The sequence below is a fragment of the Gymnogyps californianus genome, chromosome 5 (assembly GCF_018139145.2).
Source record: "Gymnogyps californianus isolate 813 chromosome 5, ASM1813914v2, whole genome shotgun sequence".
Classification (NCBI taxonomy): domain Eukaryota; kingdom Metazoa; phylum Chordata; class Aves; order Accipitriformes; family Cathartidae; genus Gymnogyps; species Gymnogyps californianus.
In genome coordinates, this window is record NC_059475.1 from 6,880,671 (window position 1) to 6,907,277 (window position 26,607).

Below are 26,607 nucleotides of genomic sequence, written 5' to 3' on the forward strand. Positions count from 1 at the left end.
TTCTCTCTTCCTGCCTCCCTTGCACACACTGTAAATGGGCTAAGGAAAATCGCAGCTTTACCAAGCCCCAAACTCCAGCACAACAGAAAGGAAGGAAGCTTCATCTCCTTGCAGCAACACTGCTACAAAGCTACCTGAAGGCAGCCCTACATTTATGCTATCGAGAGCTGAGGACCTATCTTTCCCTTCATTTTGAGTGGAAACAGTCTCACAGACCTGGTCCGAAAGTCCATCTATTGTTACTGAGCCAAGGTGCATCACCATTAATTAGAGCTCTTCCTCCAAAAGGCAGAGGGCTGTAAAACAGATTCATCCACAAAGACAGTACGGACTTAATTTAATAGACCATTGTGAAGTACCCTGCTATGCTATAGGCCACAAAAACTTAATCTGCTGTCTTTTACTTCTCAAGGCACACAGACACAGCAGCAGGCATCATCTGAAGTGGGGTGTAAATGTGTATCGCACTGACCAAGAGTTTTCCTGCTAACTCAATCACGACTCCCCTTGTTTGGAAACTCTGCCCAGGACTGTATTCTGAATTAGTGCATCCAAGTTACACCTTGGAGGTTTCCGGGGTGGAATCACAGATGTAATGTGTGACCACATTAAGCATCTTTCTTCTAGGTTGGCAATTGCCTTGTAATTGCTTAGTATTGAACCTCATAGTCCTCTATTTTTACTTTAAAAAATAAAAATAAAAATCAAGTGTTTCAATGGGACAAAATTTCTGCAAATTTGGACAAATTCAAATAGACAAAATTAATTTCAGCATAACAGGATAATAGAGTAGGACATACGGAGGACAAAATAGTTCTGCTATCCTGTCATATATAGGTGAGCAATACCCTCTAATCATTATTTTAAGTGACACAGTAAACGATCTCCAGACGTAGAGGACACCTTGTTGTTATTACAGAAATCAGGATACAATCTGACTGGGGAATAATCTTGCACGGTATCTCATTCCCAGAGTACACAGCAAGCATAGCTTCTTGCACTGAAACTCTTCTGAAAGCAGCAAAGACTGTTTTCTCTCTTTTGGGAAATTAAAACTTCTGCAATTATGAGTCTGGCAACCTGGCTGCATGTTAACCAAGCCAAGTTAATCACTGGTGTCACTCCAAAATCAGGGAGGATGTCCCAGGGATACATTTTTGTCTGTAACAATAAGAAACCATCACTCCCATTTTGACAGGATGCAATACAAACTTCTTGGAAACCTCTCCGCTTGTCTTGCATCTGAGTTGGTGGTGAACCTCAGGTTACTTGAGCAAAGAATTAGGTCTCCTTCTGTCCTTCTGAAAATCTCGTGCACATACACAAAGTGTTTTTGCTGTGGGTTTTTTTTTTTTCCTCTTGGTGGTATTCTGGGATCCTCGTAACTTTATCTGTCCATCTTGTCTCTGATAACAATACATTGGCTAATTTTTCCACGGATCAACTGTAATCTTTCTTCCTCACTGAAAATTCAAATATTGACACAGACTGCAATGCTGACATGGCATAATAAACCACCTCATTTACCATTTTTATTTCTACATTGGCTGCTTTCTGGTAAGACCCAAGACCTAGTCAAGGCTGAACATTCCACAGTCGCCTTCAGACCATCCACCACTGGCTGGTTGCCCACACAATATCTCCTTTTAGCTCCCCAACTCTTACCTACCTATTTTCATCCCATTGGAAAATACTCCATTGCTTTCTCACTTGCACTTTTGCAATTTCTTTACTTTTTTTGCTGTCTTACATCAAACTATTCTGCCATCCTTACATGCCTGTCCCTAACATCAACTTTTTCAGGGTTCTTCGTGCTTCCCACACAAACCTGAATTTTACTTCATGTTCTCCTGCAACCGAAGTAAACTTTGAAAATGCCTTATAGACACACTTGCTGGGTATCATGGATTAAATTTTCTCAAACTTAAGAGCTTCAGGTTGCACTTATTCCAGAAAAGCAGCCACTTTGGAAGAGAAGTCAGTTTTCCTAACAGATAATGCATAGTTATGTGCTACAATTTATTCATCAAGGTTTGAAGCTTTACACAAGAGGTACAGCCATCTGCAGGAAAATGCCAGGGGCTTGCCACATCCCCCCTGCAGAGATCCCCTGCCTGGCGAGGGCACACGCCTGTGCAGACAGCTCCTATCCAAGCTGGGCAGCTGCAGAAGTGGACGGGCTGGTAAATGGAAGCCGTATCACCGGACCAAACTTCGCTTTGCTTATCTGTGACTAGCAAACAGCCCCTTTGGGACTTTTGTCAGCTGCAGCCTGCTGCACTGCTGTGAAGCCAATCAATAACCTACAGATTACTCCCAATTCTTCCACGCCACTTTAGCATAACTAAATGGATACTTTATTCTGCTGCTGCTAATGGAAAACGCATTTGTCCCCTTCTCCTTCTCTTGCAGTAGTTTCAGTATTATACAACCTCAACCACTATTTATAAAATCGTGAGTATGTAAGCCAAGACACATCAGGACTGAAAAAGGAAGCCTGTAACTATAACCAGCACTGAAACTGCACCAACTCCATCCAGCTGAGTAGGCACTTCTCATCTTGAGCCTTCCCTTTCTAGCATTTACAGCTTTCTCAAAGTTATACTGAACTTCAAGGTAGTAGCTTGTTTTCAAAATGCATTCTTGGTCTAAAAATTTAAAATGTCTAAGTAAACTAAACTGATTGATTAAAAGAAGTCTAAAGCCTGTCCATAAATTCTACTGTTAAGTTGTCAGCAAGAGTCACCAGCACCCACTGCAAGACAAAATATGGCTCTATGATATTGCTTCTCGTGCACTATCAAAGAATATTTATAACTACATTTTTTTCTTGTTAACAGGAAAATAAATTATGATGGATCTTGAAGAAAGCAGGCATTCCCATCCATGCAAAATACGCTCCATCATTCAATTTGCAAGCAGTATCTGTATTGGGGCGAGACCTCCTTGAAGTAGAGCCCACAGGCTACAACACATATGCACCGAAGGAGACGCATATAACCTAAAACAATTATTATACAATATGAGCTGTTGAAGCAAGCTGTCTTTGTACTCCCGAATAGCATTCTCCAGCAAACAACAGAAGTTTGCACAAATTTTCTAACAGGGACACATCTTAAAAATAAGCAACAATACCGTGTTGTCTTGAAAATTGGTAACACCTAGTCTACAGCAGTAATGACAAGTTGTTGCACTAAGCAACTTTGATTCCCCTCACCTCCAAAGCAGAAAGCAGAATACAGTTTATAAAATGCACCTTCTTCTCCCTAATTGCCTTTGCACATCTTGCACTGTGTTGTGATAACTTTCCTTTGCTCTACCGTAGCCCAGGTAGACCTTTCCTATCTCAAAGCACTCGGGTGAGTCTGCATATGCTGATCCAGGTTCTGCCACTCTGGATTTCTATTTCCCTCTTAATTTCTCACTGCACAAATAGCAATCGTTACAGACGCCATCGTGTTTACTCGAAAAGGAGCTAACCGAGACAAATATTCCATGTTCCTCATCATGATGCCCAAACTTAAATACTTTAGTAGTAGAGTAGGGGCGAGCTGGGTGGTTTTCAGGATTTTATTTCTTCTTCCTGTCCCCTCAAAAAGCCATGTCTAATACTAACTTCTCCTTTTCGCTGTGGATGCTGAGAGATCGGGGGCACTTAGCTGTGCTATGGGAACGACTTCCATAGCAGTGAGCTGGCTGCTGAGAAAGCAGGGGGGGATTTGTGGTTGACAGCTCCAGTTCAGAGGACTCCACTCTGAGGGGGATCTGTGGATTTGATACTGACTTCATCACGGGCCAGCGCAGAGCACGGCACACGAGGGAAACAGGCTCTGTGCTGCCCGTGCAGATCAGCAGATGGGCTGCTACACTGAACTGACAGGAGCTCTTCCAGCATCAACACGCTCCTTCCTAGCTATAAATACATTTCACTTACCTAGTCTATAAAGCAGAGACACAGAGATGAAAGTAACCAAGCTCAGTTTTGATCAACTGGGATGCACCAATTGAATCAACTACAGATCTGTGCTTTTAGCAGATAGTGCTATTTGGATGCTCAGGTTTCCAAGATCATACAATATGCTGATGGTTAGACAAGAGGGGTTGAAAAAATGACTGCTGAGATAGTAAATCCTCAAAGTTGCTTCGATCTGTCCATGCAGCCTGTCTCTTGCCCTGGCATTTGTTGGCTTTCCAGGCATGGGATCTTTTGAAGGACCACGCAACTAGCAAGTGACACCGCAAAATGTGGAAGTGGATTAAATCAACGTATATTTGGCAATTAAACCTCCGTTACCAGTTTTCTAACCACTTCAGACACATACTGGGTAAATACAAGACCCAGGTTTTGTAGATACCTTCATAATAAATGACCTTAGAGAAACTGGACTAATTTTCAATATGATTCTTTGTTTCAGATTTAGGTCCACTGTTTACTTTCTCCCAGGGAAAAAAAAAAAAAAAAAAAAAAAGGCAAATGTTTTATCAGAATCATCTAGAATTTTACTTTTATATAGGAAGGGCAGGAAAAGAACTTTACATAAGTACTGGTTACTACTGCTGTGCCAGGATAAGATCTGCCAATGCTAATTAGGCAAGAGTACCTCAGTACTCACAAAAAATATACCAAAATACAACCACCCAAGAGGAGGGGAGGAAAGGAGGTAACAGAATGACTTAATTCCTCACCATGTCTTCTTATGGTAACATACAGTGTCATACCGCGACACTATGATGACAGAATGCACTCAAGTACTTTCTCAGAGTATGGGGATAATGCATTTACCTCCAACATATATGATTTGGTTTTTCTGCTTTTCTGTCTGACTATCTAAGGTTTTTACAGAGCTACATGTGACTCTCTTCTTGAGGCTTGAGCCTGGAACTGGCTATCTGCTCGCCTGCACATGTACATCCTTTGTCCCACACTCCAATTCCTGAAACCAAAAGGAGGAGATGGACTGCGTGGTATGAGCACTGTTTGGGGGACTCTACCTGGAGAGACCCAGCCTGAGAGCTTCTGAGGCTACTGCTCAGCCTCCAGAAGTTTCTTATCTGGTTTATATGTTCAGACAGCCCCAACCTGGCAGCTCAGGCAGCATAATAAATTCAGGCTCGTAAGACAGGTCTTGAAGCCTAACACCGCAAAGTTCAGCCTCCAGGCCATTTAGCTAAGCCAGCTTCTGTGTGTGTGCGCATGTGAAAATAATGCTGAACACTGAAACTCGAAGACAAAAGATAAGGAAAAAGTTTCGTTTCCCTCTAAAGTACTTGCAGCAGAATAACTAGTCTTGGGATCCTTATACACTATCATGCCAACCTTTGAAATTAACATGTAGAAACAGAAACTGGAAAGAAACTTCCTCATCTTCTAAAAACAATGGAATTTACTCAACCTACTAGCATCTCTCCCCACAAACAGGAAAAATATGCAACTGTTAAGCACAGCAAGAACCTTCTAAGCTACAGAAATATTATTCTTGTATCAGCAGGACCGAAACTCATCCAGAATCAAACTGATTTAGGACTCGCATAGATAAGAAAACATTAATTAAACACAAGTTGGCCAACATGTTTTTAAACATCATTTAGCATCTAGTGCAGACCAAGTAGGTGATGTTTAAAAATATCTTAGCTGACTGTGGTTAATTCTACTTGGGAGTCTTTGCCTAAAGGTTTGTCTTGACTAGAATTTGAAGGTGCAAGTTACAACACGCCGACACACTTTCTAAAGCTCCAGCGCACATAAGGCAGCAAACGTTTCTAATGTATGCTAGCTGGTCAAGTCGAAGCTTAGGCTCTTAACTTGCTACCACACGTGAAACCTACACCTTGCATTTTCTTCATTAGAACTTTACCTCTTGGATTTCAAGCTGGAGCAACTGAGGAAATTACCTCCTCCAGCTGTTCAAATATTCAGAGCTGGCATATGGATGAAGAGCACTCATCGGCTTCCAACCTCACATCAGCTGGCTATTTTTGAAATACCAATAGAGAACTTCTACACTGGCTGCCTTTATAACAAATCAGCTGAAGAGAGCTCTTGGCTCATTCCTCAGTCTCTGCTGGTGGGGCTGAATGGACAGATATGGCTTGGTAACATCTCCAATCGTACCAGCCAGCTTCACAAGAGGATATTTAACCACAGCCTCAGTTATCACATGTCAGCTAACACAAGGCATCAGGACAACTTTTCTCATGAAGATTCATCCTTACCTTTTCTACTCGAAACAAGCCCTTCGTCTCCAGCTTCCCACTACAAATCCTGGGACGACTCATGTTTATGAAAGGGAGAGGAATTGCACCATCTCATCAACGTTCACACACTACCTTGAAAATACTACTTTAAAAGATCTAGCACTGAAGGACAAAAAAACCTCCTTCTACCAAATGCTCCAGAGCCAGGTGAGGAAAGATACTGCATCCCAAACTAACAGCTCAGCCTTGGTGGCCTTGGCAGAACTCCGAGACATGCCTTACTCATAAAACCGAAGTAATAAAAAAGATAGACACTCCCCCTCCCTCCCCAAGGATAATACAACTTGGTGCTGATGCAGAAATTAGAAGGAAGGGGACCATGTAAATTACACACTGAAATAGATACTACAAAAGCAAGCAGCTGTGACATTTCAGCCAGGTGGTCATCTTCAGCTGCAGTCAAGAGGAAAAATAACTCTAGACATTTCCCTTGCAGATACTTCCTGATTACAACCTTATGGCTAAACCACCTCATTTTCACTGCCAGTATGCATTTTAATTAATCCTTATGTTCTTAAAATACACTTTGTCAATTAAAAGCATGTTCAGAGACTCTGGCTGAGGGGGGGAGAGGGGTTTGAGATGTTTAAGCAAGATCTCTTAGTGCTGTAATCAGCATGGATATAATTAGTCAAGCAAATTCTCAGTTGTACTACTTCTCTTCCTGAAAAATCAGTTGCACACGTGCTGTCTCTCGCTCACTGTTTATTCATCTCTCAAAAAGCAGATTAGCATTGTCTTTCAGAAAAGAGAAAACTTTTATTGATCTAAATCTTCCTTTTATCACTTTATTTCCCTAACCATTTTCACCAGCCATTAAATAAAACCTTAATAAAGTTTTGCCCTGGACCGATAAAAAAAAAAAACATATCTGAAGGTAGTGTCATGGAAGAGAGACTGTTTCATATCATATATGAACAAAAACCAGAAACACAACAGACCTTGACATCAGCACACATCTGGACGGTAATCGAGCACTGCTGTCTCTTGGTGCTTTCAGGAGGGATTATTTTCCTTGCAGTATTACTGGGCACGATATGGTCTTCAAAAACACAACATCACAGAGCATCCTCCCTAACCCTCGTTGGAGGTCAGAGCCCTGCCCCAAGGCTGACTCGTTGGGAGGTGACCGGTGCTCCCCTTCGGACAACCACATGCTTGTGTCACAGGCAACCTACAGACAGACAGCAGGACAGCTTGCTGTGCTCTGTCTCCCTACTGCCTCTCACATGGACCAGCAGCCAGACAACCAAAACCTCACCCATCAGTGCAGGGCAAATAAGATGCTAGTATTTTAAAGGGTTAAGAGCGGAAATCAAAACAAAGTTAAAAGGTCATTTAGTCAAGGAAACTTTTACTTTATTCGAGTGGTTCAAGTTTCTGAAGCCAGACTGGAAAACTGGCCAAGAATAAAAATCATTTCAATTTGCCTTCCTTGATGAGAGAGTGCCTTTTTAATTAATCCAGCAGATCATTCACAAATATAGTGAATGGAAACCATATAGTTAAAATCCTTCAGACTCCTTTAGATAACTTTAAATATCAGAAGGAACTGCAACCGTTTAGAAGAGCACCAAAACATAGCCTGGCTCTTCTAGTTAAAAATTCACACTCGAAAATGGTTTCTGCTTTCTAAAAACACTGCATTATCTAACTATATTTCCCTCTTCTAGCTTTCTATAAATACTTTAAGGTGTGGTTAGAAAACTGTGGCCAAGTTCTTCAAGGATTTTTAGTTTCCATATCAAGTTCAAGGCTGCAGCATATTTACGTTAACATTTTCTGGAGAATACACTTCATTAACTCCTGTGGCAAAACCCTTGGTGGTCTGCTCCTCGCTGACTCTGACCATTGCCGTTTCAATCATTTGCAAATTACTTCCAGATGGGTATCAGTTACACAGAGATGGAGAATTTTTATAACATTTATAAATAGTGCAAGAATCCTACAGACATATGATAAGCGTGCTATGCAGTGACACATACGACGAGGCTGTGAACAGGGGCATGTGGAGCATATAACCCAACAGGCAGATTCTGCCCACGGACAAGCTGGAATCCCTTTGCTTGTACCTGTGAGTAACACTCAGGTAGGACACTATCTCAGAGGTACAAAACCTCAGATTATACCTGCAAATTTGATACTTCGCAGGGGAGTCAGTTCCCTAAACATGGCCATTTAGTGCCATTTCAGATGTCCTCTTCCACCTGACCCCAACTGCCATTCCAGGCAGCCATCAGTCTCCCATCTGCATCAGATCTGCCAGTCTTGTGTGGGTGTCTCAGATAACCCAGCAATCTAAAAACGGCATGGGATGCATACATCAAAGCACCCAGGTCACTCCCCCTTCGGTGACGTAGAAGGCACCTTTTAATTGAGCAGCCAGCTCTTACAAGTCTGGTACGCTGCTTCTTTCACTTTTACTCACTAGTGTTCATTTCAGGATTTGGAAAACAATCCTCTGAAGTCTCTCCAGACTACCGAATAATTCATTGCATTAAGGAAATGACAACCCCCATTTTAAATGGCTCCTACTACATTTTTTAATCCCATCCTCTTCATATGTGCACTGTGCAAGGCTCAGTTGCCTACATAATACATCTAATTGCCTCCCATTTACATTCAATTAAATTCTGTGATACTATTTTGCAATATTAATTAACTAACTCTGTCAGGGGCTAATCTCCTGGACCATTTGACAAATGGCAGGGCTAAAGCATGGTATAAAGAGAAAAGTGTCTGGGGCTGTCTCCTGGATGAAGAGCTACTAGAGTCCATGGTGGTGTGGGTACTTAATGCATTCCCATTAGTTTGTGGGATTGTCATTTGCTTTAGATGTGTAATTCTTGGGAAAAGTTCTAGATGGAAAAGTCACTTATAGCACAGATTTCAACACCACTTTGCTTTAACTCGGTCTCTTTTTCTTTGGCATGGAGACTCACACCCAGGTTTCTGTGCTGAAAAAGCAACTTTGCTAGTGCCTGGCAGTCAGAATTTGGATCTGTTCAACTATAAATAAAAGCCAGGAAGAAAGTTTGAAAGTCATCTCAGAGTGGAAAGGGAAAACTGTGGTTGTACAGTGGGAAGTGCAACAGTTTGGTTTCTTCTGTCCACAACTAGCAAAAACAAAGACCGAAAAAATTTCTGTACCCTGTCCCATAGAGAAAAAGGAATGGGCAGAATGAAGCAAAAACGTGTCATGTCTGGTGCTGGTCATTTCTATTAAGGAGGAAAGCTGCTTTTGTTTGAATCTATTATATTCCCCCTAGGAAGAACGTGAACTGAAGCAAGGGAACCTGGAGTTGGCTTGTGCACGGATGACCATAACCAGGTCTTTAAAGAAAAGGAAGAAACCTTCCCCATTTCACTGCTGGTGGGCATGGCCAGAGCCTCTGCAAATAGGCTTCAAATTCAAAGCAGGATGCTGCTGAGAAACATTACTAACAACGCACAAGTCTCGGTTAATGGTTTTCACCTGAGAAGTACTGTACACAGATACTGTCTACTTATGGCTCTGCTCTCACGGTCCTTTTCATGTCTTTCTGCATCTGTGACAGCTGTTGAATTGGAAAGCGTTTTTCATCTTTCTGGAGATTCTCTTACCTCTGCAGCTGTAGGAGGTAACTCGAACATAAAATGAAAATTATATTTTTTTTTTCTATTGTACTAAGGAATTATGAGTGACTCGAATATGTCCAAACATTTAGCAAGTATCATTTTTACTGTAAAGTTTTTGGTTTGTTGATGTCCGTCCGTCCGTCCCCCCGAAGTTGCTTTAACATATCAAGCAAGCATGCTAGGAATGATTTAAAGCTTCTGGGTGTTCACATATAATTCTGAGCTTAATGCTAGCCTATTATTTTGCAAACTGAAATACTGGAATTTAGGGGGACAATGAGATACACGTAGCAAATGGCTCTTAGGCAATAAGCACAACAGATGATGGCTGAAGGCTCTGCCTTTTCTCTTTACCTCCTGACACACCCCATGGTTTATGGAAGTTACACAATATGCACTCCCACCAGTTAGGTTTTATTGCTTAATTACTTATAGGGAAAAAATGAAGTCTCCCACAGTCATCTGAAGTTGGGAAAACAGAATTGTTTGGTTTTTTTCAACTTCTGGTGTGAAATATGACTATAAAGAATTTGGAAAAACTGGACTACAAATATAGTCTAACAAAACATACAGACATACAGCAGTGCATATTATAAAGCACATAGGGAATGCTGGCTAGTATATATTCTGAGCCAAGCAAGCCTTTCTAGGCTTCTAAATTTTTTTTTTTTTTTTTTTTTTTAATTGACTACTCATGCCATAGAGCCTTCTGTAAATTGTGTCAATTACACACATGCACCATCTGAAATCCCGGTAAATCTACTTTCCTTCATGAGGTATTCTCGACTATATTGCAAATTTAAGCAATACCTAAAATCACAGGGAATAAACCAGAACCTGTTAAGCTTGAAGATATCTCACACAATTCATCTGACATAAACAAGCTCAACTGCACTTCACAATTGTACTGACCAGAGTCAAAACTACTTAAGAACCAGGGAAAATGGAGTTATTTAAGTGTATTAGAAAAGGTAGCTGCTACATTATCAGGATATAAGAGGGACCAAAATTGTAAGGAGAGGTAGAACACCTTATTAGACCAACCAGCATAGCTGGGGTGCAAGGAAGTAAAACAGGGAAGCTTTCAGGAAGGCAAGCCTTTCTTCAGGACCAAGTGATCCATCTCTTATCAATTTCTCAATATCTTTGTTCCAGTGAGGTGCAGTGGTTGTCTTGGTTGTAGCAGATAACCAGAGTCAAAAGGTTCTGGACTTTATCTGTAGTTTTGCTATGAGGTTAATTTATCCTGTTGCCCTGTGCAAATGGCTTTCATTCTTTGCTTCAGTTTCATCTGTAAAGTCGGAAGAATGCTTCCCTACTTCATAAGTTCCCTCTTTGGGGAAATGAGCTGTTCTTTCCCTAAGGTGCATTTATTGAAAAATCTCTCAACACAGCATTCATAGTTCCAGTCTAGCCAAAGTCACCAACAAGGAGAGCCTTACTTTGTATTTTAAATGCTCTTTGATATGAGAAATACTACTTTGACACTGAAAATACAAGAGAAGCAAAGCAAATTGCAGTGGTTTTGTCTTATCTGTTGCTTATTACTGGAAGTTCTCAACGCTCTCTGGCAAAGGTTGAACCATTACCCTCTCTTCATAGATAAGGAAACTAAGGCACACAGAAGTCACTTGTCACATACTAGTACTTACTAAAGTAGTAATTGAAAGTCAAAGCCTTCTCCCTGTTTATTGACTCTGAAACCCAATCTAATTTACGGCTATGCTCTGAGAGGGTGCTTCAACTTTGCAAAGGCATCTCACTTAAGACTTCAGTTCAGCAAAACACTAGGCACATGAGCCTTAGCACAGCTCGAGGATTCAGAAGTGCAAGTATCACATAAGTAAAACCTAAAAAAAAAAAAAAAAAAAAAAAAGCTAAAAAGAGAGTGGGACAAGAAGGAGATGGGAACCGGAGAGAGAATTTCTGCCAGAGAAACTAAGAACAAGAAGCCCTGTACCACAGCACTTGAATTTCTGATGCAGGTCAGGATGGGCTTGTGAGCGCTGCATCTGCAGCCTACAGGGGCAATGGGACCAAGCTGCTCAGTAAATGAAACAACATATATTTTATGGGACTTACGCAACAGCTATACTGTAGCTCCTTCGGAAACAATGGTAATTACACACCTCTTGTGTTATCTTTGGATAACACTGTAATTAGTATGTGTCATCACTCTAGCCATGATTAAAATAATTACCGTAAAAAGTCCCTTGTAAGTAGCATTTACTGTTCCGGTTTCCAAACATGTACAGGATTATTTTTTTTTTTTTAAAGTATAATTGCTTTCTCTGTTCACAGCTCAACTCAACACTATTTCCCCACCCATCTTCCACTTTACACAGCCATCTGATGTTGTAGCAAAACCTTAAAGTGTGTGAAATACTTACAGCTCTTCCAAGTAGGGAAAGTTCTTGAACGCATCCTCTGGTAGCCTTGTGATGTTATTCATGCTGATATCTCTGGAGAAGAAGAAATACAGATTTATCAATAAACAGTAAGGGATTTTTACACTCTAGGAAAAGGAGGAGAAAAAGAAAGCCTGATCAGGTGGTATGATAACAGGAAAAAATACTCTAGCATCACACAGTAATAACTCTTTCTAGAAATTTGCATGCTAAACTTTCAAAGCACAGTAATTTGAGAATCCAGACGCAGCAAAGACCTATATAATGGAAAGTTCATAAAAATGTTTTCTGACACCTCTAAGCAAAAAAATTACAGTGAGGCTACAGGGTATGCATTTATGGAAGAGGCTCTATGGTACTGTTATCCCCAGTACTAATTTTTACCAACTTACACATGCATACAATTTTAACACAGATGATTAAGACTGCCCTAAAACCACAGCATATGAAAAAATTAAAGAAAAAAGATTGTGACCACCCACCACGCAAATTTTCATCCCACAATGTCTTTAAAAAAAAAAAAAAAAAGAATACATGCATTGGGTCTTCATAAAGAGCTTCTGGCAAACACAGCTTCTGGAACAACTGACAAGAATAGCAGAAACATGTCCTAGCTCTACCACAGTAATTTTTTTTTCTACAAAACCTATAGAAGTCCTCGAGGTAATAGTTTTAAGCAGATTTCATTCTCAGTCCATGAGCAGAGACAGGGCAGTAGCAAGTGCTTACATGATAGGTATGCAGACCTGTTCAGCTTTTTTCTTTCCGAAGGAGCAGTAAGTGGCAAACTTGGTGCCGTCACCTCAGTTCACACCTACATAACCATCACAGATAATCCAGTCCTAAAGCAAGTTATTACTCAATGTGAGTAAAAGTAGCACGAAAACAATTCAGTTTGATAATTAAACTAATAACTGCCTAACAATTCATGACATAACCCAAGTTCTTACTTTCCACTTGGTTACTGCTTTAGTTTTTTATAATATGTAGTTTAACAAGCAATTCAGTGAGACTCATTAGTACAGCCCTCCCAGCTTCCTTCTGCTTGCTGTCTTCCACACGTTGCTCTCTAGCATCTATGTGCCACCTCCCCGCGTATTTCAGGTAAAAAATAAACAACCAACGAAACCAAACCACCTCCTCCATCTCACTGATAGTCAACAAGTACCACTGAAACTCCTGCATGAAGATCAGAAGGGCTGGTGACTGCATGCAGGACAGCAGGTTTTGTTTGCCACCTAAAAAGCTCGACCTCAGAATAAAGTACCAGCCCTTGTCTACTGCTGCAGCAGACGTTCTTAGCCCATCTATAGCCACCACTATTTTTCAAACATCTGCCTTGACTGGAATTATCACTTCTTCTGAGGAGGCACAGAAAGGTCAGTTTAGACTCTTCCTGCTATACTGGAAGGGCACAAATCCCTGAAGAACTATTTTGTAGCAGCAAAAACAACCCCATTGAGAAATTATGAAGTTTCAGGTTCAGGATATCTTCCATGGCTCCTACTCATGACAGGACTCGGTGCTCCCCTCAGGGGCCTGACTCTGAACCTCCTAAGGGGAGCAAGGAGCATGCGGAGGGGTTGGTGCTGCTTCTGAAGAAATGGTGTCTCGGGACATTTGTGCCTTCTTTCATGCTGTGACAAACCAAATGCCACCTCAGTACCATACAAGCTACCAAAAGTGTTATAGCAGCTAATTAAACCACTTCTTGCAAAGAGTGCCCACGTTATTCCTCCATTTGCCAGACCATAATGTCTAACATAGCTCATTAAAAAAAAGTTTCCTTATTTATACTGACAACAGAATGCACTATATGAAAAAAACCCCACAGATACTGGGGAAAAAAATACTTTTTTTCCCCACAGCAGTTGACAACGTCAACTGATGTCAGTGAATTTATGCTGAGATTAACAAGTAACTGGCAACTGGTCTGCTGTCCCTGACCGAGCAGCACAGGCCCCCTGCCACCACCGACGTGAACACTGCACTCTCACATTAAATCTAGATGCAATTGTTTCTTTAAACTAAATGTTTATTAAATAGCAAGCCAAAACTTGATTCCTCATACCCCAGTGTAAACCGAGAGTTATTCCTCAGCAGCTGTTAAGAGTACACTAACATAACTCAAGAGCAACAGAGATCAAAATAAGGTTCATAACATACAAAACAAACCCAATTGTGAGAGAAGACCAAGAAAATCCACTATGGCACAACAGAGTCCTTCACTAAGCTCCAGAAGGAGCTGAACTGGAGATGATTTATTTCTGAACTCTACAGCCTGCGTGCTTCAAGAGGTGCTTTGTGTCTCAGCAGCAGCTTGGGTACCGTGAGATGCTGCAGTTGCTGTGGGGGACATTTTTCTTCTTGTGCAGGAAAGTAAATAAAAGTATCAGACACATGAATCGTCAGCTGTCTGCTCCACGGGAGACTGCAACTTTTATTCTGCCTAACCCCCATATACATTTTTCAAATTGTCACGAATACACGCGTTTCACACACCCAGGCTGGTCCTCTCCTTTCCAGAGGACTACACGTCCCCTTCCAGTATCAACTGGGAAGCATTTATGAATAGGGCAGAAGAGTTGGAAGGGAGTGGAGACCCTACATGAATCCTAAGAAAGAGTAACCTGTGCAAAAAAATCACAACTCTCAAAAGACTGTCCAGGTGATATAAAACCCTGTTATCGTATACACCATATTAAAAGGTGGTAGTAAAAATAAGCGAACAGTACGTATCATCAGAAAGCACTTTATGAATGGCTATACATCGCTTTGTCAAGGATTTTGACTGCAACCACATTTGTTGCACTACGTGATAGCTGTTTAGGACAGAAGAAGTAAGAAATCACATCCATCTGAAAGCAATGGTCTTGAAGTTTCCAGAGCTATAAACATCTGATTTTCAGAAGCGTCGTATGCAATCCTAAACGAAATCAATGGAAACCATGTAGACATACAGCATGGCTGACATCCAAATTCTACGTAATTTTGGCTTTCTCTGGGATCTGAAATTACCAAAGAATGTTTTTTGCCTGTAGCTCCAAGTGTTAGCATCTACAATTTTAATATGGGGACCAGACTCTTTGGATGTAAGCATGAAACATAACACCTTAATAATGAAGATTTGAGAAGCATCATCAATATCCACGAATTCTACTGAAATTTGTTTTCAGCAAAACTGCATTTTTAACAAAAACAGGCACAGAGATGCATTGCAATTCTGTCTTTAGCATTACCATGTGAATCTTCAGGGACTGCTTATCACGATGCCTTGCTAAAAAGGTGGAATTATCATGAAGTTTCTGTATTTGCCTTCATTACATGTAATAGTAACTCCTACTCAGTAAATAAGCCAATCTTCACAGCACTGATTCACAGACTTTAGGGAACATCAAGCCACCAACTTTCCAAGTTTCTTAATGATCACCATACAAGTTTTAAATGAATTTTTGTTTAAATAAAAACATTCTGTAAAAGCAGTTTTGCTGCAGAAATCACAAACTGATTGCCAATGCCTCACCAATCAACAGACTTGGGTAGATCACTTTGAAAAATTGCTAGAAAAAATTAAGTTTCAACATAGGAGATGAGAAGGTGAAAAAGCACTAATCTTATCTGAAGTGCAACCAATATAGAAGGGAAAAAACACAAGGAATTCTAGAAGCCAAAATCAGACACTTAATAAAGAACACAAAATAAAGTTCTACAAATGAACAAAACAAATACCTAATAGTACTTTCCCAACCTCTAGCAGTGTCCACAGGAATGATGCTATCACACAACAGAAGGATCACATCAGCAGTTGCCTAATGCTCCATTTCAGCAGCACTACACTGAAGGACCCATTCTGGTTTGGGTTATTACGTTCAGACATAAGTACCCTAAAACCAGCACAACACCTACAAACCTTTCGATTACCACCAAAACTCCCCCCCAAAAAAAAACCCAAACAAAACAGAACACCAAAAAACCCCACACTTGCCCTAAATTTTACTGGTACACTGAAGCTCAGACTCAGTATCTGAAAGGCTTATCTTAAATTTCTTGTTCTTTCATCACTTCACAGTATGAAGTGTCAGCCCCAGCAACCTACAGCTCTGTCTTGAAATTAAACTCAGTCCCACACTTATATTTGGGACTTTTCTCCCGAGAAGCACAAAATGGACACAACAGCTTTAAGAGGGAAAAGATAAGGACAGCGATGTCATGGTTTTACACCGTAGATGCGTCAGGAAAACGAAGGAGAAGCCAGGGTAGGCCTGCACCTTTCAGCAGTTAGCCATTAACCAGGCTTATCTGTACTAAGCAGCCAGGCTAAATCTTCGCTCGCTAACCAACTCTAACCGAGGCAGGTCAGGGCGTGATCAGGCAAGGAGCTGGCATCGAAACTAAAATGATGAGCAGCCGAAGGTGGTAACCTCTTTAGCAAGAAGAGGCTGCATCTTGGGGATAACATGAATCACAGCCTTATAGTTACAATTAGTTTTGCCATTTCAGGTAGCAGAGATGTAACGCCAAAATATAAACACAACCGTGCTCCCTCCTACAGCGCCATTGCTGCCGTGGCTGCAGTTTTGAACGATAAATAAGGTGCTCACACTCAGTCAGAAGTTTTGTCCTTCTTCCAGGAAAGTACTACAGAAAATAAAAAACACACAAAAAAAAAAAACACCAAACAAAAAAACCCAACTAAAACAAGTGGCTTGAAGAAACCTACTGAAAATGTTATTTCACTATTCCAGCTACTGCAGAGACTAATTTTTACAGGCCAAAGGTGAAAAATCAAGCCACAGTACTCCAGCAGTCATTTGCTGTCTTCAGCCTGCTTCAGCAGATCCCTTCAGGTTACTCTGACAACTACTTTAATCTTTATTTCCAGCTTAGTTTAGCAAAGTCCCCTGCTTTCACCTAACACAGTGAGTGTTTAAAGTCTTTAACACACTTTAAAGTCTTTAAAAATACTGGTAACCAGCAAGGATGCCAAAAGCTACTAAAAACTCCCTCTGTTGAAAACAGGCATCAAATGAAACAAATTAACTTGGGAGAGTAAAGCACCTTTGGTGTGTCCAGCACCTTTTACTGGACACAGTAAAAACACACAGTACCACATCTCCTCTCTGTATAAGGCAGGAGATTTAAACTACTCTTAAAGCAACCAGCAGTGGAGATTCTGGAAACCTGAACTAGGTAATATAATGCACTTAAACTTTTTTATTATACTCCTTCTGTGCAAGAATTCCAGTTCTGGAAAGTTTTGTTTTGGTTTTTTTTTTAAGGATTCTTTATTCTACCACTAACCAAAGTCAAGCTTCCCCAGGCTTCAGGATGAGCAGAAATACTTCATATCTTGAATGGCAACTTACTAATTTTCTCACATTTTTAAAAAAAGAAACTCTTATCTTTAGAAAGTGGCTTCAGTTACAGCTTTTGTCAGTGGTATCACGCAAAAGAGAATTAGATAAAATGCACAGCACGTCACAGCGTCTCCTGCAGGGCACAGATAGCTTTCTCTCTCATTTTAAACTACTGCCTCCACCATAAAGTAGCCTGACTCTTGTTAGATTTATCCTAAACGTCTTTCTTACCAATTGCCAGAGCGGGATTCTGGCTAGAAAGGACAGCTGACTAGAGACGATGGAAACGGAGGAGGGGACAATAATTCTTGCACAAGAAGAAAAGCTGCAACAACAAAGAGGGACCACAAAATGGGAAACACAGACTTCCTGTAGAGGGCTACAGAAAGGACAGGCAAAAATGATAAATAAATTAGCCCAAGATATAGGCAGAGAATGAAAGCTAACGACCCACAATAACTGATGGGCATTGAAAAGGAAAACGATGCTGGTCTCTCTGGACTGAGGGACATTTAGCCACAACAGCCTTTTTTTTTTTTTTTTTTTTTTTTTTTTTTTTTGACAATAGCTACTGCTCTTCACTGCATCTCCCCAGCCAAAAGGGGCGCACATTTTAGGCACAGAAACCTTCCTCACTACCCAGCTCTGGTGTGCCGGCATGTCTCCTAAAACTCAGAGGAGATGCCGGTGGTACGGTTTCTATCCCGCATTGCAGCCTTGGCTATCAACACTTGGATCTGCACTGAACTGGGGGCACACGCATCTTCCCACCACATTCGTGCACTGCATCCGAAGGCACGCTAACGACCTAAAATACTCCACTTTGTACAAAAGATCTTAAACCGGAAAAACATGAAATATCTAGCTACAGAAAAGGAAAATTAAATCTCAGCCACACTCAACCGAGATCGGCTGCTTAAAAAATAAAATCAAAATACTCCCCTGTGCTCCCCTGCACTTCATTAATAGCTAACTTCTTTTTGGCTCTCCACCTAACCTCTATCTTCATCTTTTGTGAAGTTTAGAAGGGAAGGGGGGGGAGGGGGAGGAGAGAGACAGGGAGGGAGGGAGGGAGGGAGGGAGGGAGGAGTGTTTGTTGAAGGAAAGAAGATCATGTTTCAACAAGGCACCTTTAAAATCCTATAGAATACTCCCTCTGAGCAAGCTTAACCTGTTTGCTGATAGATAATAGCATGTAATACTGTAGGCTCCATTCAGTCTTTTCCAAGGTCTGGGCCCTCTGCCACTGAGTTATTTAATTATAACACTTTACAAAATGATTTAGGCAGAGCTATCTGTATTTGAATAAAGCCCTCCCACCTACTTGTATAAAACCATTAGGTAAAAGGTCTTAATCTTATGTAAAATTCCCCAGGTAGCAACCCTGATGCAGCTTCAGTAGTACTAGGAAAAGCTGGAGCCATTAATATTCTTAGAAACTACATTAAATAAGCCAAGTTATTGCAAATGCAAGTCAACATGACGCTAGAAAATACTCAGCAACAACTAGCCACCCATTACCACTGGGACCATTGATATGTGGATAATGTCCCGATTATGTTAACATCAGTGAAGATCAACAAGACAAAGCAACAGATATTTTTCTAAGTATAGCAGACCAACAATTCTTTGCCAATTATCCAAAAAAAAAAAAGGGACCGAAGTATATGTAGCTGTATGGCGATGGTCAGTGCTTCGAATTCGGTCCAGGTCACATCTGCATTAACCAGGAGAACTGCCTGGTGTTGTGGCAGCAGGGAGAGGCAGAGGAGCTGGAGTGCAGGGTGGGCAGAGGGGAGAGGAGAAATCCGGGAAACTCAAGGTTAGACCAATCTAAGTTGTACTGCGGTGCTACGGTCTTGAAGAAACACATTTGGTGCCGAACTCCTTGTAGGAACACGCTCACATGATGAAAACCAACGTAATTTTCAACCAAATCACACACCTCAGCAGCCAGTCCCAGGGGAGACCAGGAGCTGAATTACATCCCTGGTTTAGACCTATTTTCCCATTTAGCCAGTTCCTTCAGGATGAACATAAAACCACTGAAAGGATGGAGTAAATGAGTTTGCATTAATACTGTCCCATGTCTTAATCGTATTTGGTATGTAATGAAAGCATTGAAAGCCTAGAGGATCAGCAAGGAAATTCTAATTAAATTCATTCAATTAAAAAGAAAGAAGTTTAGGGTTTTTTTGTTTTACTGTATCTTCCAGATAACAAGTAAACAATTCTCTTCCAGAAGCACCACCTCACAATTACTGCTTTGAATGGTAATTGCATGCACTGTGAATCCAACGAGTGCAGCTAAAATTCAAGGACGCATGTTACATGCAGACATGCCAACCCCAACAGCTAGAAATCATGAACAGGAGGCAAACAAATATCAGGCAAATGAAAGATGATGTTTACAGAGGAGCCTACACTTGGAAAGTGTTTGAGTTTAAAAAAAAGTTAAAGTAATACGCTGAGTAATTAATTTCTTACCTTTTATATACTACCTACATCTATTACTGCAAGGTTTGGCTACCTCAGCCTATACTATTAGCTAACATTTATATGGTAATAGCACACCAATGCCCCAATATGTTAGACTGGTATTGTATTTAAAATTTACATTCTCCTAATTTCTGACAAGGTCTGCACAACTACCAGTGCCCATCTCCCAGCGGGAAGGGCCCAGCTTGAGGGCACCTCTGGGTATGCCAACAGCCAGGACTCTGCGGTATTAACTATTCCATATCCTCCAATCCTTACTGCCATGCCCCAACACGTTTTTCTCCTTCTGATCTTCACCTACTGTTCCTTTTTAACATGGACAAAGTTGTTAATGATAAACCAAAATAGAAGATTTGAAACCAATTTTTGCATTAATGTAGATTTTTCTCCTTGTGATTCCATCTCTCCCCAACAATCTTAAGTACGGTCCTACTGCCTCTGACATGATCACAGAGACCTCCAACACTGAAAAAGCAGAGAAACCTGTTCTGTATTCACAGCCCATTTTGCAGTCACAAAAAGCCTATCAGCCATGCCATTTTTTCATTTATGAGCATGTTTCCTTTTCCACTTCTAGGAAACATTCTTGTAAGAAAGGAAATACCCAAATACTTAAAGCCTTAGTCAACATCTGCTGTGACTGGCTAAGTAAGACAGAGGTTGCATTCCCACCCAGCAAATACACTTGCCATTTCCTAAGTACCCATGCTATCTCTCTAATGAGCACAACATCTTATCATCTGTTGTTTGTATTGCATCAAGAAGCTAAGGGCCCTAGTTCAACATGTCAACGTGATTGGCGCTGTACAAATACGCAGTTGGAGATACTCAGCACCTAGAAGAGTTTGCTGCTTAAATGGACAAGACAAACAGCATGGGAAGGAAAACAGGCACGCCGAAGTGAAGTAACCTGCCCAAAGTCACCAGCAGAGCCTGGAGCCCTCTCCAGTTGCCCAATGCAGCTCTCATGTGCTATGCCCAGCTATTACCCACCATGTCCTTTTCAAAACACATCAATTACCTTTATTTCCCCCCCCCCCCCCTTTTTTTTTTAGTAGGTAAACAGGACAGGAGACTGTTCTGACAGTTTCTTGTTTGCTAGATGTGTAGGTTCACTCCATTTGGTAGTGGCAGAAAGAAATTACGTTCTAACAGCTATGCAAGCACCTTATATGCAATGTTTCCATCCACTTTTCAGTGGCTCAAACTAACTGGAACATTTGTGTGACCGCTCACTTGGGGATGAAGCTCTTAACCTGCTTTTTCATGGAAGCAGTCAAACTTCAGACTACTCGCCAATCCTGGCTATTAGAGGCGATTGAGATATTCAGAAGTTTTAGGAAATAGAGGTACACGGAGCCCTTTTTCAGTACAAATACGAAAAAAGCATATAAATCCTGTTGGTTCTAGTAAGCTTTTAGCATTTTGCTGAAGCAGGACCTACAACACTTTCACTGACAGCCACAGAAAGGCTTAAAAATTTCAGACAGGTCTGTTCCTGCAAGAGAAGTAACATCCCCCTCTTTCCCCTACCATATTTGTAAGTTATTTCTCCTGCCTCCTCCTTCCCATGTCACATCAACCTGTTGAGTTTTTTTTTCTTCCAACATGATGTCTTAGCTTTCTTTCAGACACAGTAACTAGCTCTAATGTACCCTATTCATGTGCCAATCAAGCCATCATCAAGATCTTAGAGAGAACAATACTTGTATGCAAAGACCTATTTTGAACTGCTATTTGAGTCACTGCAGGCCAGCCATTAAGCAATCACACATACGGTTAATGGCCTATGTTGACACATGGTGGGGAATTAACCCAGAAAAAAATTCCACTGCATTATTATGAAAGAGATCATATCCTGGAATAGGACTATAGCGCAAGTTAACATGCTCTTCGGTTAATTTTTAAGAGCCACACGTTTGGTGCAGATTACGGGCTGAAGGAAGGACTTATTGTAAGCTGCAGGAGGAAACAAAATATCTGTCAGTGCAAGAGTATTTCCCTTACATAGTCAGAGATTATTTATAGCAGAGAGTAAAATTATGCATTAATCACGGTTTTATAATTTTTTACTCTCCAGAATACAGTAACGCCAGGGAACTGAGTATAAAAAAAATCAGGCCGTGAGCGTGACAGGCAGGTTAGTCAAGCAGTCTGAGGGCAAGCCTGTGCCGAGATACTCCTCCTATACCTACGAGTATCCATCACAGAATGCGAATAACCAACCTGTGCAAGACCATGAAGAAGTCCATGGACAAAACTGAGTGGGAACTCAGATCATCCACATCCCTGATCTGTAATCAACCTCCCACATCCTGCTACCACCCAAACTCCTGGTAGGGAAGCTCTCAGCTTGGTTACATCACAGCTACCCTCTGACTTGAAAGTTTTTAAAAATCACTTATAAAAAGTAACATGGTTATCCAGACTCCAAGAGTAACTACAGATTAAAACATCAGAAAAGTCATTCTAAGTATTTGGTGATAAACACCTCAGATTCACAGCCACTTGTGGTAACACAGACTACAGGTGGACTTCAGGAGAGCAGCAGAGCGGTTAAAATCTGTAAGGACCAACATTTTTCAAAGGACCACTGCAAAGCATCTTTGCCAGGCAGACTCATCATGCCCTGCAACCAGCACAACAGTTGTTGAGGGGGATCAAATCTAAGCTATGTAATTATTTTATGCCAATTGCATGTCTTCTGCACTATATCCAGCTTGTCTCCTGTCTCCAGACATCACGGCTCAGGCTACACGCAAAGCCATGGCAAGTTGTAAATCTGGCGGTGGAGCCTTTGGGTGTAAGTGTTCAAAATGCTGTCCTCCCATTAGCGATACTTTTGCATTTCACTGATATGTCTTCCAGATACAGGGAACTATGAGGAATACTTTAATGCCTTCATCTCATTTAACAACAGTCCCAGTAAACTGGCTGGAATAACAACTCTCCAGGTAAGGGGCTTGAACCTGGGATCATCTTAGCCCAAAACGCATGTGCCTAAACCATTCATTGCAACCGTTGTTTTTGGCAAGATTTGAGATTATTTGTAAAAGCCAGTAAAGGTAAACAGAAGGATTTTTTTTTTTTTTTTAATCCATACATCTCCATACATAAAGGGAAAAGGAGAACGCAGCAACAGCTTACATGCTTAAGGCTTCAACCTACTACACCCTCCAGGGTGTAGTTGCACGATGTGTTTTCCTTCTGACGAAGGAAATTGGCTTATATTCCCATTGCTTTCCACCTCCACAGTAGAACTGTTTACGGGCAACATTCTGTAATCAGATCATTATAATAATCTGGATTTCAACAAAAACATTTCTGGGTTTTGGCCTATTTTTTTTTTTTTTAAATCAGATGGGGTTAGCTGCCTTCTATATAGCATGGCCTCAGAGACAGCTGTATCAGCACAACTATGACGCAGCAGACTCCTATGGTAGTAGGAAAGAGGAAAGGTACTGAAGGAGACAGTGGGAACTTCGCACTAGAAGAAAATATAACATGTAGCTACGCCTGCAATGAAATCAACACCAGATTCCCTAAAGGAGTTTTACAGAAAGGTATTTGTCATGTTTTAAGTAAATAAAGTTTAGCACTTTGTTTGCAACCAAGTTAAAATAGGGCAGCATTGGCAGTTGCAACATTTGTCCTTACCGTCGCGGAGTCATATTGAACCATCAACCACCAAGGTAACTATGTCATTTTTAAATGACTCTAACTTTTATTTTTCTTTAATGAGTTAAGTCAGCCCCAGGTTAGACACATATCTGAGTTTTAATTTAAAGCACATATTGCTAAACCCGACACAGACACTTCATGCATGACGAAGCCAATGTTTTGTTCATTATTATTGAGGAAGTTCTCAAGCATTTTTTCCTTATTGAAAACTTCTGTGAACAACCATTGCTCAAACACTAGGAACATCACCAAACTATGTAATCTAACCAGTTTAATGAGATCTGGGTCCACCCCCTCACACCCTCCAGTCTCAGGTCCCTGCTGCATAACCACAAACACCTACAAGGCACGTTTCGTTCCATTTAACAGCTTCAAGGGCAATTCCATAAAACTTAAACTGCCTCAACAGGGGCGTAGGGAGCCACGCTCACCCTTTGGACTCCAAGGACACCACATCTCTCTCCACCTAGCAACACAGTATTTACTACAACAAACGTTTCACACTGAAAGCTCCCCATTACAACTCTGGACACAGACCCGCTGAGGTTCAGTTCCTTGCCCCAGCAGAGACTCATTTTGTGGGTTTGGACAGGTTGCTTCCCCTTCCCAAACCCCAGGTTCAAAGGAGAATAATCTTTTCTGCATCTCTGCGAGGAAGGAGGAGGATAAAGCTACTGGTGTTTCTGAGCTGTCCAGACAGAGCCCAGCACTTAAATCTGTTTACACTGATAGAAAAGCAGTACTATCATTACACACATATATTCATACAAAAATCTGCTGCTGCATTTTCACTCTGTGTTTTTGCTCTGTTGCAAAAAGAGAACACAAACAGCTACAAATCCAATTTCATAAAAACGCCAACTTTAGTAACGCTAAGTACTTTGAATTTTATTCATTTTCTTCTGGTTTATTTTGGTCTCCTACTCTGTCCCACCCAATGTTTAGAAAGCAACCTGAGCCTCAAAAGTCTGGGTAAGCCCTACATTTTTAGAAGGCTAAAAGCAAAAAAGCAAAACAAAATTGGTGTATGAACACAGTCACTGATACAATGAAGCCAGAAGACAAAATGTAAACATCTCAATCAATCTGAACCTATATACAACAGCTTTAGCATTTAAGATTTTTTTTTCACTTACATATAACATGTAACTTGGATGCAACTAAAAATTATTTCTGGCAAAAAAATATTTTGCTGCAATACAGCGCTATAATTATCTATATACTGTGGGAAAACTAAAAGCACACAGCACAGCTTTCTAGTGTCAAAATAGATTTCACGGCAGCATCTGGAATGGCCTTTATAGAACCAAACATGCTTTTACATTGCAATGTTCAAGGCATCTTAAAGTAGCCAACGAAGCACAAGCAGTTTTGATAAGACGTAAAACTCAGGTTTTGGAAATTCTTGATCATCAATTATCGCACATTAGTTTAACAGAAGAGTAATTTCCACTTTATGACATCTGAAGGATTAAAGTCTGCCTGAAGTCTTCTGAAGTTTCCTGTGTGGCAGCGTTCATGTGTGCTAACAGACAACACTTGCGTTTCACTCAGGAACCGGTACCTTCAACAAATGGTAAAGCGAGGGTTGCTGCCTATTGACAAGACGTGCAGCTAAATACAAGAATCCAAACAGCGTCGCTAGCTTTGTACAAGCTTCCCGACCTGTTGAGTTATACTGCTTTCAGCTATGTTCCTCTTTTTGATTTGAGATGGATGGCCAAGTCCCTCACATGCATGAAGACATGGGTTGAGCATCCACCTTACCTTCCAGTGAACCTCAGACACGAATCGAAATGAAAACTGCCCAAAATGTCTGCCAGGACACTCTTAAAGAAGAGCTATGGGTTCAGCTTCTACTTCAACAGTACAGGACTGAACAAGGGACGTCAAGGAAGTATTCAAAACCAATTTTATTTCTTCTTGTATAATGAGATTGTCAGGAATTATCTCGTTCTTATCTGACTTACAACAGAGCTAATTATTCCACTTCAAGAAGCAAAACTTCATGTATGCTTTGTCTTATGAAAAAACACAACTCTTTCCTTGGCGGTCAAAGTCGTGTAGCTTTTATTCCCTAGCCCCCCCCAACCTGCATTTGCTGTCATCTTAGAGCAACATAATATGCATCAAAGTTCAGGATCTACAGTGACAGCAGCACCAGTGGTGTGCATCTACATAACGGTGGGTTTTCTCCCCCGAAGTCTGCAAGTAAAAAACCAGCTAGTGTTATGAGCATTTTGGTGAAGGGGAAAAAAAAAAAAAAAAAAAAAGAAGACAAGTCATTACTCCATTGCTTTCCAAATTTAGCCACCAACCGGTCCTTTCTCCCAGCAGACAGACAAACTAGTTCTACTTCTGCAAGTAACCCTCAGACAAAGCCTCGTCCCCCAGCCTCCCACCAGACAGAGCAGCGTCTCGCACCTAGAGACCTCCCTCCCTTTGCTGGAACATCAGATTGCAGGACATTGCTTCCCCGAGAACCGGGCTGCTCGCTCACTCCTCCTGACAGGCGAGCGAGGCCCCTGCACCCAGGAGACAGTCACCCTTGTCACTGCCGATGCATCTGCGTGCGCAGCCATCGCTGCCAGCGTTGTGCAGGCAACTTCACAGCCCTGCGTACGTATGCATCTCGCATGTTCTCAGGAACTTGGCAGAGGTACGGCCCTACCGCTGACACCGGCCAACGGATGACAAGTGCCCGCAGAGCCGCATCTTCCGACGGTTCGAGAGCCTCAAGCAAGGCTGCCGGCACCATGGTAAGCTCATGGGGGGCACAACTAACTTCA

The 26,607-nt window shown here is 41.3% G+C and overlaps 1 protein-coding gene across 1 annotated transcript in view; it reads right to left on the bottom strand.

Annotated features, from left to right (window-relative positions):
* LGR4 (leucine rich repeat containing G protein-coupled receptor 4) overlaps positions 1–26,607 on the bottom strand; it is an 82,549-nt gene that overhangs the window by 35,409 nt on the left and 20,533 nt on the right. The window contains exon 2 of the mRNA XM_050897509.1: positions 12,264–12,335. Within this exon, the coding sequence (XP_050753466.1) occupies positions 12,264–12,335 (72 nt within the window). The remainder of the gene's footprint in view (positions 1–12,263; positions 12,336–26,607) is intronic.